Below are 15,317 nucleotides of genomic sequence, written 5' to 3'. Positions count from 1 at the left end.
TGTCCCTACCTGTCAGGTTTGGGAAGCTCTGGATGGATTGTGCTCACCCTTGGAGAGCGCATGGGAATAACGTGCAACCTGCAGCATGGGTGACCCTCCTTGGCCAATGCTGAGAGCAAACCCAATGGCTCCTCACTGCCAGCTTGGACCACCCAACCCAAGCAAGAAGATGTGGGAGTAAGTCAGGAATAGGAGAATGAGGAACCAGGAATAATCCCTCAATTCACAAGCTCTGTGTGGCATTTTACTTTGCAGAAATATAGTACCATGTCAGGTTACCATTTCCCACTTATGCTTAGTAATTATATCCACTGACACGACATAAATGACTGTATTAGCAGAGAGCCACTGAATTTTCTTTATAGGCAACTATAGGGTCAGATCTGGTACCAGTGATATTTTTGAATAGAATTTTATTAACTTTTATATAGAGGACAACTTAATTAGAAAAGAATGGGAGATTTCCATTGCAAGTTTGGCTGATTTGAGATAAGCAGTGCTAATCAGCATATTTGAACAGAGTTCTCCAACCCCATTCATGGCTTTCATGGATTCTGACCACTCCCTTGCAATACATGGGGCAGCCTGATGCACCTCCTTCAGCAAGTTTTGGGGCAAATCCTGCCCCCTTCCACAGGTCAGCAGTGGTCCTGCACACAACTAAGGGCAAAAGAGTGTATATCCCTGAGTATAAGGTATAGCTGTATGGGAATGCTGTCTCTGCAGATGCTAACAATGATTTATGCATGAGACAGTGGTGAGCAGAAGGAGGTCAAACAACCCATATTCCAGATTAATGTAGTTAAAATGCAGAAGCACGAGGTCCTCTTCCATAAGAGACTGATTGTGCTAATGGTGAGAAAAAAACCTCAGGGTTTGCAGATCATATAAAAATTTTTGCTTGATTTTTTTCTTCTTTTTTTACTTTGTTGATACAGCTTTTTTGACAAGTGTCACAAAGTCCTCAACATAAACCATCTTCTTTGCTAAAGCAAACATTAATCAGTACAATTCACCATTTTAATCACAGTGACACCTTTCAAACAATACATTTTAGTTTTAGTGCTTTTAGTGGGAGTTAAGTATATATGCATATGTATTTTCCTGAAGAGAAGTTCCACCAAAGCAAACCTCATTTCTTAATACTTAAATCTGCTTGATTTCAGGTACATCACTGATCCCACAGCAAGTGATGGCCTTTGCACTGCTGCACACTGCAAGGGTAGCACAGAAGGAAAGAGCCAGTCATGGGCGAGAAGCATTTACACCGTGGACCATATTTGGCTACAGTTTCACTCTTAATTACCAAGAATCTAGATCTGCCCTTCTGTGCGATGAGATTTAACTGCAAAACAAATCCAAACAAGTAGCCAAAAGAAAAACCTGCAAATTTTGGAAGCACAATACTGCAAGAAAATAATGAATTGGTACACTGTTCTGGTGCACAATTGTGTATACTGTTGTCACAATCAGCAGTGTGAGTCAGGTATGCACACAGTGAAAGACAAAGTCAGCATCTATAAATAACTAAAATATATGTGTACAGTTTTGGAAAGTGTGCACAGAAGTCAGGTTGCAGTTATGCTTCCAGTCCAAATGGCAGCATTAGGATCTCAGAAAATCTGACCATAAGTATTGCAGGGAAATAAATCCCATGTTCCAGTGTGGAATATGTTACTTGTGTGTGATCACAGAGGAGCTTCCTTCTGTCTCAGGCACAAATTCTGTGCTGCACCAAGACACATCAGAGACCAGATTTCATTATTTCTACATTAGTATTTAAGGAAGACAAAATGTACCTGATAACATAAAAAGACTAATTGCTTGCTATTGATCCCATATGGGAAAAACTTACTAACAGCAAACTTCATAGTTCTTGGATCAAAGGACAACAAACATCTGTGTGCCAGTTTAGATTGAAGGCTGTATGAAGAAAACTGAAGCCAAAAGGACTTTTAACAACAAAACATCATTCACGTCTATAATTTACTTCTGAACACAGAACAACATGCTGAATAATTTGATTAAACACTGTTTTGGGGAGTTTATGTAAGGAGTGTGGGTTGATTCTGACTACTGCTACAATATCAAATGACAAAACCTAAGCCAGCTAGAACACATTTTTATGCTGTGTTCAGGGTTACGGGTGGCTAAAGCCTTCAGGTGGCTCGCTAATGTTTAGCACAACGTTGCAAATCTTCACTGGTGTCTGCTCAGTGATTTCATTTCCCTTCTGTTGTATGACAGGACCTGAAAGGTGTCTGAAAGTATTGTTCTCAAACAGTCTCTGAGGAAAACAAAAATTCAGGTTACTCGCCTTGAGTGACACTCCCAGAATCCTGGTACCCAATGAGAACGTGTGTTAAGGAAAAGTACTGACCTGCTCTGAAAAGTGCTCCAGCAGCGTAATGCATGGCCAAGGCGTGGACAAGTTGCCTGGCAGTGGTGAAGATGGGTCCTCGCTCAAACACAGAGAAGGAGAGAGGGGTGTGATCTGAGGCTATATACAGTTTCAATGAAGCATGAATACTGACAAGGAGATTAACAGGCTGTATTTTTAATTTTCTTAGCTTCACTGGCTTGACTAAAGCTCTTGCATGTTCTCTCACTTGCTCAGGCACTATTGGGGTAGTATCTGAAGCATTCGTGGATTTACAAGCAATTTTGTTTTCTGGAAGATATGTATCAAACAAAGTCTTAATGTAGTAAACAAAGGTGTCTTCCACATATAGCCTAGCTGGCTTGAGCTCAAAGCTGAGGTCATTCATGTGAAACATGAAATTCTCTTCCTCGGAAAAAGCAATACAGAGTTTTATAAAGCAGTTTTCCTTATAGCTTTCCAAATCTTTGTTACAAACAATGAAATTGTTCATTCTCGACCACTGCACGGTTTCATTTTTCTCTTCTTGGCACAGCAGGACTGCAAAATGGAAATTGGATTTGCTGTACAACTGATTGTCCAGTTGCAAGTCTTCACAATACACTTGGAGACTATGAAATTGTGGGAGGCCTTCCACAGAGTCCTGCTGGAACTCCTGTGACAGGGAGCTGGTGGCTGGGGCCATGTGGAGGAAAACATTGTCTGCTGTGAGACGTAGGAGTTCAGATGACACTTTGTGGTTTGTAATATCATCAAATGCAGCAAGACTTAACTGACTGATGAACATTTTCAGTGACAGGGTCAGCTCTTGACTTCTAAACAGGAGGGAAAGTAAGTTTTATTACTTCTTGTCTTTTGAGTTCACCTGGCATCTTGCTTGCTCAAAGAGCTATCAAGAGAGACATTCTCTATAACACACGGGAAACTCATTGTGCAAGTCCTGCTAATGTTACTGGGATTTGGTAACCTGAATCACCACAGTGGATACCACCCAGGAGGTTTTCTAAGAAATGGGACACTATACATCTACACCAGGGTTGTCTGTCTTTTTTATCAATCAACAGGATAGTTTGGACAGGAACATCTCTACCTACACAGTAATTCCCTATTACATTTGCTACAGAGGAGAATATTAAAACACACAACAAATGCAATTTTCTGATAATTCATGTACAGCCTCAGATGTTTCACAGAAGGTTACTATTATGGATAATCACTTCATACCACATGCAGTGAGTGCCCTCCAATGAAGCTGCTGCAGTATTTTCATACTGATGCCATTGAGGGCCTTCCCCCTGCAATGTGAACTGTCCATTGCCAAGTTTAACTAGCAAATGGACTATTAGGTACTGCTGATGACCACTTGCCTGGGGATTAATACTTAATTACAATGCAAATAAAAACAGTACAACAAATTCCACTCTAATTGTAACAGGATTGCTGGAGGCCAAGCATTCTGCAGCTTAAAAATAAGTAGTATTACAATTGCACTTGAATGAGGCTGAGGACCAGATTGTGGTGTATTATGGAAATGGGGATATCTTCCTAAGAAGGGTGTCATGATCAAGTACAATTAATTACTAACTGTAAGACTATTTCTACAGCTCTTGCATAGTAAGTTTCCTTGGGAGCTTGTAAGATTACAGATGGCAGGATCTGGCTAAATACATTTTAAACTAATGAACACACTCAAAATTAATTATTATGGAAAATGTCTTTTTTTATTTAATGAACAACTCAGGTCCTCTTTTTGTACCAGTCATCTAGTGTTTACCCTAAAGTGACATGACTTTTGATGTCAGATTGTCCTTTTTAACTGTTATATACAAAGCCATATGGTCTAAACACATGCTACAGAGCATGCAGCAGTATTAAACAAAACAAACAGTTAAGACAAAGTTTCTAAGTCAGTTAACACTTAGAAAGCTGACTGACCTCACAGTAGTGTTTGGCAATGCTTTTTATCATCTTTTATGCACTTTATGTACCTGTTGAGGTTGATATCAACGGGTCCTGCTCTTCCTTCTGGGGCCAAGGTTATGACTATTGTTCCACAGTGATGGGTGATGTCCACATAAACACAGCCGAAACCAGTTAAGAACACAATCTAGAGGAGAGGGTTAGAAACACATGGAATGTAACCGAAATTACTGTTTTCAGTGTCATACATTAAATTAATACTATCAATGCCTTCTGGTTGAGATCTTTTACTTAAATCAGGACACTGTTCAGGAAGAAAGTCAGATTTCAATGATTCAGAAAATAACTGCTCTGCTACTTCAAGTATTTCAGTTGTACAGGAGATGAAATTTGCACCTCATCCTTCAACTGAATAACGGAATACATTTTAGTAAGAAACTTCTCCAGAAATAAGCAAGATATGCTGGGGAGGGTGGAGTTTATATGAGAAGAATAAATAGGAAATTTTAATTTGTGATTTTGGATTAAGAAGAAAGGCATGTTCCTGAAGCTCCCAAGCTGAAGTTTAGGTTTTTTCCCTCTTCTCTTTCTATTTCATTAAGTTTTACACAAATAATCCCACTTTCTCCTCTCGAAAACAAACCCTAAAATAACATTATGTTGCTACGCCCTAGCTCAGAGCTGGGTAGATTAATTGCTGATAGCATGATAGAAAACACATGAAGAATGAAAAGTAACATTTTGGATCCATGAATATTTGCATAACAACTGAACACTGAACACATTTTTAAGCCATTTAAACTGGTGAGAACACCTTCACAGGCAAGGTGCCGCCACAAGGAAATGGCAAAAAACTATTGGAAAGCATAAAACATCTAAAAAGGCAGGAAAAATGGGAATTTGACAACAGGTTTGTGTCTTGCTTACAGGTGTACAAACTGTCATTTTGGACAAGTTGTCTTTAGGAATATCCTACTTAAAGAAGTGATCGGTTTTGGAGCTTAATTCTGTATGATTTCCATGCAAGTTTTATATAGAATATAAAAGATTAAGGTCTTTTAAAGGTTTGGAAAATTCACAGCAGTCCTTGTCAGAGTAAGCTGGCTTCTCTTTTCTTGTAAGGCTACTATCAACACAATTGTTTATTCGATTGCAATGACAGAAGCTATAACATAAAGGAATGCAAGCTCAAGAAATAACACCAAGACAGTGGGCTAGCACAGGTAAAATAAACAGCTGTTTGTCTTGAAGAATCTTTACTGCTGTTACAAAGTCACCAGAAGCAAAACCAATTGGAAGTTTAGTAGGATCAGCACTGAAACTGATTCTTCTTAGACTAGTCATAATAACTTTGTAGAGATAACTCAATTTTATTAATCAAACTTCTTATTCTTCTGAGAATTACATATAAGAGAATTTCTAATTTTGACATGTCAGTTTTAATCCTTTGTTTGTCTGGAAGAGATTCACAATCCTACATGGAACTGGAGAAAAAAGGACATTTACAGAATTTTCAAAACTCTAATTATTCTAAATAAACCTCCACTGATCTTGAAGATTGGTCATTTTAATTCCAATTTCAGATGATTCTGATGATAGACACTTCAATATTTATTAAGGTATTAGTTTTAAGTAGTTTTTAATTTACTTTCTAATAGAAAAATAAGTACCTATGTGTGACTACAAAGAAATACACATTACCTAAGATCCTCCAAATCCCAGTTATTTCACAACCTGAACCGAATTGTATGTGACACTATTAGTATATTTCTTATTCACTTATATTCATAGTTTTCTAAGAGAAAGACAGACTAAGAAATCCTGGGAAAATTTTCAACATGTACATTCTAAAACTTCAATTACAGAAGGCTACACTTTTTCTGGAGAGCTCTTCAAGTAGACAATGATCCCCAAATGTTGTCTTAGCATCTAATTCCTTCTAGGAGCCAGATACTTATAAAGAACCCTGGTCTGGCATAACATTAATGACTGAAATTTGAAACCTTGCATTGCTTGACTGGCTTGCTGAATGGAACTGAACTACTTGCTATATAATATAACACTCAATAATCAAGAGCATTTTGTGATTGGTGCCCAGGGAAAACATCTGAAACTAGTATTTCTTTCAAAGAGCCAAGCAGTTTATGTTGATTCCATGTAAACTAATGACTTCAAAGATGGAAAAAATTCTCATCAAAAACAATTACTCCAGTCAAGGAACCTTTCATTTGCCTCAAGACCCAGAGAAAAATAACAGAAGGAAAGAAAAGGGAGGGGTTGTTATGTTTTAGAGAGACATGAGTAGCTTCTGTAAAGACACAGAGGGAGAATGACAGTGATGATTCCTACAAGATATAAAGATAAAAATCCCTTGATAATTAAGCCACCAAGTTTTCCTGGATCCTGTGGCATTCTTTGCTTACAGAGCCCAGAAATTTTCAAGCCTGATTTTTCCAGGCAAAACCAGGTTGATTCAAAAGAAGTGAAAAAAAATCAGTGTTATAAAGCCTCTCTTTTCAATCTAGCTATTTTTAAAAAGTGACAGTAAAGAAGATAGTCTGTGTTCTAAAACTTCCACAGGAAGGGGCTTAGGCAGGAGAGTTCCTAGGAGTTAAAACCCCCTTAAACCAACAGAAAGGATACACTTATTGCAGAGGATTGATGTACTGTGCAGGTCAGGAAGACAACCATTTATGGTGTGAACTAGGAAGTGGTTTATAATGATTTACTTGTGTTCCTTGGTTGTTGATGTCCACAAAATCACTCCATTCATTTACTAATTCATCAGATGACATCACTTTCAGGAGAATACTGGGCAATAAATCTCTTGTTTTGCAATCTGGATAGCTGGAGACTTGATGGTAAAGTTCATGATGAACCGAACATTCAGCTGGAATCTTTCTACAGTAAACTTCAAACTTTGGTGTCTCTGAAATTTTATAAAATATACAAGATCAGAGCTTCCTAAAACCTCTATGAAATCAAAACTCATCTATGCTTGCACAAATGAGAAAGTTTCTGTCTGAAATATTACTAATAAATAAAAACATTGCTTTTCTATTGGTTGGAATATTGTATGTTTGGGTTTTTTTCTTTTCTCTTTCTATTTCATTAAGTTTTACACAAATAATGTTCCGCTAATCATTACATTAACTTACTGTAACCAGAATTTTAACAATTTGTTTTGTGTTACATTTGCAAATCTGAGGAAATATAAATGTTCCATGGGATTGAATTGATGTCAACAAAACACCACTACCTATGAATTTCCTACTGAGCTGAGTCACCTTGACAGCTGGAACCAGGGAGACTCAAAAGCCTGGAGACACTTAAGTTCATACTCCTGACCTCACACTTAGCTCCAATAGCTTCCAGAGTCTCTCACCTTGAGACAGACTTTTACAAGGGCATCAAGTTCTTGCTATAACCAAAACACATATTGAACTCAGTTTTGGACTGGAGATACAGTAAAATAAGATATACTTCAACAGTGCACTGTTTCTAATTATTGCATAGTACCTACCTTTGAAATTCTCTTTTACAAGCAATGGAATGGAGCACCTATTGTGGATAATTATACGAGGACTAGGATCTTCTGTAAGTGTTAGGTACGTCACACCAAGATGCTCTTGGTAAGTCAGTGCTATAGGCCTAAAACAGAAGCAGATATATTGGATTTTGCATGTTTTCAATGAAATCTTTACATATTATCCTGAACAATTAAAAAAAATCAAAACTAGTATCTGTGAGATTCTTCATGATCAAGTTCCAAGTCCATAGATACTTATCTACATTTAGGCAAGTACATATCTCTACTTCAACAGAAGAACATGTGGAAATAGTCTAAAAAACGTGAGAGAAGAAATTGCTTCATGGAGAGTACTCATGAGTTAAACTGAACATGTGTGTCTACAAGATGAGAGCCCTAGCCAGCAGAGGTTTATATTAAATTAAAAACATGAGATTGTAGGCCCAAATTTTCAACATAAATCTTTAAAATTTTCCAGAAGAATTTGCATGGATACTTCTCTGATACACATGAAAGATATTTCAATAAATATGTAACTCTAACTGACTGCTCCTCTGGAACGATCCACAATGCTACTGCTCTTTTAAATGTTAATGTTATGGATCATCACTACATCAATTTCCAAAATGAGATTAAATTAATTTAGTTCTACTCATTAGCTACATAAAATATCTTCATGAATAAACATAAATTCTTTCTTTCCTCTTGTGCAAATTTATTGGCTATTGCTAAAAAAACTTAACCTCATGGTGACTTTTTAAAACTCCGAAGTCTGAAAATTAAAATTATTAGGAACATGAGAATCTCTATGCCATTCTCTCTGTGGTAGAATGATAAGGAATCCTTTCCTTACTCTTTCCATTAAATTTTTTTAAAATCTGAAGTCTATATGAGAATCTTTAGTATCCACAATGACACCTCTTGGAATCTGCAGAGGAACTGTAAGAGGGTTTGAATGATATCAAGCACTTCAGGCAAGAGAAAGATCACATCACTGGTAATACAGACTGATGTAGCTTCTCTAATTTCAGCAGATTGTTTCTTGTTTGTACTAGTATAACCATGAATAGATTCAGATATCAGGTTCAAGAAATGAAGCTGGTCATCTAACAAGTCACTGGATTATTTTTAACTAGCTGGATCCATAAGTTTGTAAGTAGAATGCACAACTGCACAGTTCAAGCTTTAAAACTTGAAATCTTTCCTTGCTGTAATCTCAAAATAGTTTCACCCCTTTTGTCTTTTCTTGTTTATCCTCTTATTATGCTTAAAAGAATATAGGTCTCCTTTTAAAAAAAAGCCTAAATTTTTGTGTTGTATTATTACACACTTTCCTTGAAATCTTAAATTGTTGTTCACAAGTTAAAAAAAACCTTAATTCCCCAATATAAGCTTTTCATGATCTTATTTGCATGCACATAATAAAATAGCAGGCCATATATTATAAAAAGTGTACAACTTGCACATGGTCGTATCACTAAACCGTTTGCAATAAAAGCATCAAAACTATCAGAAGATAACAATTTTAAAATTAAAGTAAGACTTGCCTTTACATATGGGGGCATGTGTTACTTGGACTTTTGCATTAATCTCTTATGGTTTCTGACTAGCTGAGGCTTTCTAGCAACAAGCCTGGTTCCCTGTTGGTGAGTGCTCAGCGCACAGTACCTGGTACAAAATCCACTTTCAGCACGTGTGCCCGTGGGCACCGCCACGCTCTGCCTCGCGAACTCCGCGCTGACGACGGCCGGGAGGCTCCACAGCTCGCGGCTCCCGGCACTGAAGCTCAGCACCACACGCCTGTCCCCGAGAGATGCCCCGGCCGCCAAGGGACCCAGCTCCGACATCAGGTCCCAGCAGGGCACAGCGCTCAGCACCTCTCTGCAGCCTGCCCCAGCTGCGCCGATGCTGAACACCGTACTGTCAGGTGAGTGGAAGTCCTGGAAACAAAAAAAAAGGTGGTGGTAGCATGGCATGCTGGCTCCTAAAAGGGAGTTTATCCATGCTGATTTTGCACAGAACCCTCTCAAGTAGCCAATGACCACAACTAACTAAAGGTTGCAGTAAGTACATTGAATTAAAGTCTATTTGGCCAAATTCTGTCTTCAGGTATAGGTTTGCAGCACAGCTATCTGGGGGTACTGAGCAACAGGGTCTAGTGGAAGATGTCCCTGCCCATGCTGAGGGGTTTGGAACTAGATGATCTTTAAGGTCTCTTTCAACCCAAGCCTTTCTGTGATTCTGTAATTCTGTGATCTATGGTCGGCTCTCAGCAGTACAACATAGCTGTACCAAAATCAAGTTACATTGCTGTAACACAACTGTGTGAACAAAGTGCATTTATAGTTACAAAATTAAGACTGGATTTTAGCCTCAACATTCTCTCAACTCCCCATCCCATAAGACTGCCACAAAATGTGTGATGCACAACTGTAGATACTGATGTAAAGAAAACTAAAGCAGAAGGAAAACAATACAGAAAGAGGAACTTTAAAAATTTGTTGATCTGCCAACTCTTCTAGTAAGTTTGACCCTGAGAATGCTTTCCACATATTTTACTATAAATGTAATCTTCAATAAATAAGTATAAACGGTTGATTAAAATATATTGACCATGCATACATTTTGGTTCCTGCAAGCTAATCCTTAAATATTCTGTGAGATTATTAGAAAACTGATATTCACAATTTAATGCAGTTTATGAAATACATAAACTTTGGGCACGTCTCTAGTTCTGCAGCTTTGTTCAGATAACTGGAATCTTCCCAAAAGGATAACAAAATGTTTTCAGCTTGCCAGGCCAATATACCTCTTTTACACGCAAACTCAGTAAAAATTCTGAGAACATTTTCAACAGCTACTACGGATTACGCTGCCTATTTTACAGAAATGGCCATTAGTGCCTGAACAGATGGAGAACAGGCAGAACTAATTCTGCAATGTGCAAGAATTTGCTGCTTGCACAGATTTCTGATCACAGTTAATTACTGGAGTTGAATTTACCCAGGATTCAGTATTCTAAATTATATAAATTACTTTATCACTATTACTTTATTACTATGTCTAAAGATTTCTGTTCCAAGCTTTGCTAATATGCAGCTCATCTAAATAAAGATACAGATGTAAACAACCATTTTCCACAGATAACAAACAAAAAGAGTATCTACAGTGCTTTACCTCTTCTCCTGAGTGGGGTTTGGAAATAAAAATCTGTGGCCTATAATAGATTTGATATGCTGTATCATTGATTATTGTTGTCTTATCTTCTATCTGTAGAATTTGTATACCTTGTCGAACCATGGAAGAAATGCAGAATTCACACAACTGTAAGATAATGAAAATTGCGATGAAGTCATACAAAACTACAAAAGGTTGTAAAATGTAGCAGTAGAACTACTATTTTCTTTCTAATCACAGCAATCCTCTCTATATTCATGCACTTCGTAACTGGAGCCACATCACATACTTTTGAAGTTGCATCTGTCAATGTTATTCTAACAAGATTGAGAATTCATTTATTCTTTTTCCAGGAGATATTGTATTATCTTTATGGGTTGCACAGTATGTTTTTGGCAATCTACTTCTTTAAATTATATTTCATACATTGTTTATACTCTCTTTATGTTGGACATATATTAACATAATTAGGGAGACGCTTTCACACTGCATACATTTGATTGTTTTATCTGCTATATGACTTTGTTTTTACATGATAAAGTTACAAATCATTATAATTTTCTTCTAACCTTTTGATGACCTGGAAAAGCACCAAGTTTAATTTCAGCTTCAACAAAACCTTCTTCATCCAATGTTACTACTTCTCCATTATCGGCATCCTTCCATTTTGGGGAGGTTACATTATGAACCAGTTTAATTGCCACTGATTTGTGCACAGTGTTAGTGTTTGCCCAGTATATTCCAACCTGAAAAGCTTCCTGCAAGTGAAAAAATGACTGATTATCAGTTGTTGATAATTTGATACACTTCTACTACACTTCTAAATGCAGTTTCCAGTGGGCAGTGAATATAATTTCCTGCCTTTCTCCCTCTGATCCTTTCTATGTGGTACAAGGATAGCTGAAACCACAAGGTGGGTAAGGAAGTGACCCTCATGGGGGATCAAGGCCATAGTCTACACTGAGATGTGTTACTAGGCAGACCTTTTCTTTATCAACAGACAGACATGGGGGGAAAAGAGATGACAAAATAAACAGGGAGTATCAGATTGTATAATTGGAATTGACAAGCTGCTGTGTCAAATTATTTTAATTATTTCAATATTAAAGAATATCAGAGTTTTAATAAAAAAGAACGTGCATGGCCAAGATATGTGGGAAGATCAGTTACACAAACCTCTGAATTAAGGAAGGCAGGCATTCTAAAAAATCTTCCCACATTGTAATTCATCCTATGTCATTATCAACTTTCCTTGGTAACATTAAAAGCTATGAAATAACATAACATAAAGCATTCTCAAACCAAACATTCTTTTTACACTGTCAACTTTGCTACTGTAGTCAACAATTTCCCAAGTGACACGCTGGCACAGCAGGGGCCAAAGTCTTTACTTGGCCTTTACAGCAATTTTCGTGGGCTACTACATTACACTCATGTTGCAGATTCTTTGGCTGAACTGAGAGGAAAGGGAGAAGGCTGCTGATGAAATGAAGGCCTTCTTCCTACAATGTTTTGCAGTCACTTTTTAACTATGCATCTTTTGGATGTTGTTTTTCAAACATTGCTACCAAGTATGTTGTGCTACCCACTCAGTGACTTAGTCAGTGTGGTAAACTCCTATTGTTATTGCTACTCCTCATCATATGACTAACAGATAAACAGACAGTGACTGGAAAGTAGGAATCATCATTCTCCAGAATCAGTGTATTTAGCAGAACTGTGCCTGCTAATGTGAATGGCAAAGTTACCTCAAAGTTGGGAGGTATAATTACTTTCCCACTAGGCACTTGAAGAACAATTTTCTCTCCTTCAAACAGCCAGAGGTCCCACTTGGACTGATTGATAAGCAATGCCCAGGGCAGGAGTTCAATCAGCAGAGTTTTAACACATGGTTTCCACACTGACAGCTTTACCCGCATTGGACTATCCCATTGGGAGAGCTGTTCATTGCTGTCAAAAACAAATAAGCAAAAACATAAAGTCAAAGGAATAATGAATTCAAGATGACAAATGATAAGGTGTTATTTTCAGAAATTTGCAAGGCTTTCCTGGTTGTGAAATAGAAAAACTTCTCTTTTTACCTTATCATTCTGGAACACACTGAGGTGCTGTCAGAAAGATCTAGATACATGTAGACTACAAAGGCATATTTTTAACTCCACAAGCTCAACCTAAATTTAGTCAATTAATAAATGCTTTAAGAGAGTTACCACTGTCCTTCAGAACTAAACCTGTGACTTTTGTAGTCATCAAATCACATTTCCCTTTTTTCCCAACAACTACTTCTACAGCAACTCCCTGTTTCTGTACTGAAACAAACAGCAGCTGAATAAACAACAGCCTCTAGAGCTGCAGTAAAGAAAGTGCATTCACAAAAAAACTGTTCCATTTTTTAAAAATACATACTGATGCAATCTTCTCAGTGTAAACAAGGGCAGCCCTAAGGCTGACCTCATTATTTTCCCCACCTGCCACAGATTCTGCAGTTTGCATGCAGGAATCATGTAATTGCTGAAAATATACTCAGTGTTCATCACATATAGTCTTCCAGAATGTGATTTCAGTTTATTTGGAAATGCAATGCAACAGTCATGAAGAAGGTTTAGCAAGGAATTAATTACCTCTCTGAATCCTTCCTATTATAAGGCCATGCAGGCTGGGGAGGACTAGCGGTGCCATAGAACTCGGAGAGCACTTGGCCGACATTGCCACCTGGATGGGATTTAGTCGCTATGTGTTTAATCAGAGTAGTTGAGATAGGGACTGCACACTCTGATGGATCATCTTCCTCCCTGTCATTGAAAACAGACTCAGTCACTTACACAACAAGATCAAGCATTAGCATAAAAATTTTCTCTAATGAGGCTTCCCAAGTGTACTCTGCAGCAAGAACACTCTCAAGGTAATTGTGGGTGAATCAAGTTATGATGTCCAACAAGTTCCTGAGGATTTACTGGCATGCATGCATTTGTCATGACACTGTAATGACCCTAAAAACTCTTCACTATTCTCAAAAAAACATTTCAAGATCATTCAGGAACTTATTTTTTAAAACACAAGAATGTGGTCTGCTTAATCAAACAAATGCCAGTGTGTTTAGGATAGTTATAGCAAATTTAATATTTCCTATGATATCATTTCAGGCTACATACGCTTGTTCTGCCACAGCATACTTTGGGGAAAAAATGCAGAAGAAGTTTAAGTGCAAATTATTCATAGTTTTCCACACAAATGAACCATTTTCAAGGAAAATGAGTATTTTACCTGGCTTGAAAAGTCAGGTGGTGTGTAAGATCTGGTTCTATATTTTGCAGTGCTTTCTCTTGTCCTTTCCCTGGAATCACTTGTGTTTCATTCAGTCCCAGACTTCTTTTCTCTACATGTATGATAATAGGGTCTGGAAGATGGCTCCTTACAATGAAAAGAGGGCTGAAAACAATCTATAAAAAGAAAAGAATACACCGATTTAAAGCCAATTTTATTTCAGTATTACAACTGTCAAAACAAACTATTGATAAATCTTTACAGCGGGTCATTCTGACCTTAATTTATTATATGACATGTAAGGCATAAACATTTAGATTTCAGAGACATTAAATGTACTTACCAATCGCTGTTGCACATGCGAATTGGGCTCTAAAGTCAAAACTGTGCACCACACATATGTAATTGAACTCTTTGAAGATGGTACCTGTTTGCAGAAAGATCAGCATTACATTATTTCAGGATGATAACATTCACTATTTCATTATATCAAATAGAGGTCTAAATGCGAGTACTCAGTTCTCTCAGACATTTTTAGTGCTCTGTTCCATATACCCATTTCTAGCCATACCTGAATGACAGTGCTGTGTTCTGTGTGTTTAGAACTTAAACGTACATCTTGGGACCAGTCTTCATCTCCTGTAGATTTCACGCTCAACTCAGTGAGCTCATTGTTTTCTAGGATATATGAAGGCAATTTCTGCTTAGCTGCAAGGCAGTTGATGTGTTCTTTAACAACAGCCTGTCCATCTTGACTAATGTAATGCTGAACCACTTTCAGTTCAATACTTTCAGAAAGGTAACTACAGACTGTCTGTCTTCCACAGATTAGGATCTAAAACACACAAAAAATACAGCTCATATGTAAACAATTGTGAAAAAGAGTCAAAATTGAATTAGAGAGTGAAAACCTGTAGAAGAATAATCTCCCTACTTTAGGTTTTCCCAAGCAGTGCTGAAGGCAGTGACTGGTAAAACCTTATTCTTATTGGCCAAATATATGTGCAATTTCATAGAAATCTAGGCACTAAAATGCTTGAAATATTG

At 37.4% G+C, this 15,317-nt stretch overlaps 1 protein-coding gene across 5 annotated transcripts in view; it reads right to left on the bottom strand.

Moving 5' to 3' along the window:
• The window catches only part of VPS13B (vacuolar protein sorting 13 homolog B), a 437,572-nt gene that overhangs the window by 20,961 nt on the left and 401,294 nt on the right, over window positions 1-15,317 (bottom strand). For all 5 annotated transcript variants that reach the window (XM_042036377.1, XM_042036379.1, XM_042036375.1 and 2 more), the window contains 12 exons: window positions 14,842-15,105; window positions 14,614-14,697; window positions 14,271-14,446; window positions 13,628-13,798; window positions 12,755-12,956; window positions 11,576-11,764; window positions 11,007-11,153; window positions 9,498-9,769; window positions 7,824-7,951; window positions 7,030-7,229; window positions 4,369-4,487; window positions 2,381-3,195 (listed from right to left, as the gene is read on the bottom strand). In XM_042036377.1, the coding sequence (XP_041892311.1) occupies window positions 2,381-3,195; window positions 4,369-4,487; window positions 7,030-7,229; window positions 7,824-7,951; window positions 9,498-9,769; window positions 11,007-11,153; window positions 11,576-11,764; window positions 12,755-12,956; window positions 13,628-13,798; window positions 14,271-14,446; window positions 14,614-14,697; window positions 14,842-15,105 (2,767 nt within the window). The remainder of the gene's footprint in view (window positions 1-2,380; window positions 3,196-4,368; window positions 4,488-7,029; window positions 7,230-7,823; window positions 7,952-9,497; window positions 9,770-11,006; window positions 11,154-11,575; window positions 11,765-12,754; window positions 12,957-13,627; window positions 13,799-14,270; window positions 14,447-14,613; window positions 14,698-14,841; window positions 15,106-15,317) is intronic.

The sequence above is a fragment of the Corvus kubaryi genome, unplaced genomic scaffold (genome assembly GCF_017639235.1).
Source record: "Corvus kubaryi isolate FWS band 111438036 unplaced genomic scaffold, C.kubaryi_AGA036_p1.0 37385, whole genome shotgun sequence".
NCBI classification, from domain to species: Eukaryota; Metazoa; Chordata; class Aves; order Passeriformes; family Corvidae; genus Corvus; species Corvus kubaryi.
The sequence above is the reverse complement of the archived record's forward strand: the minus strand, read 5'-3'. Positions and strand labels throughout refer to the sequence as shown.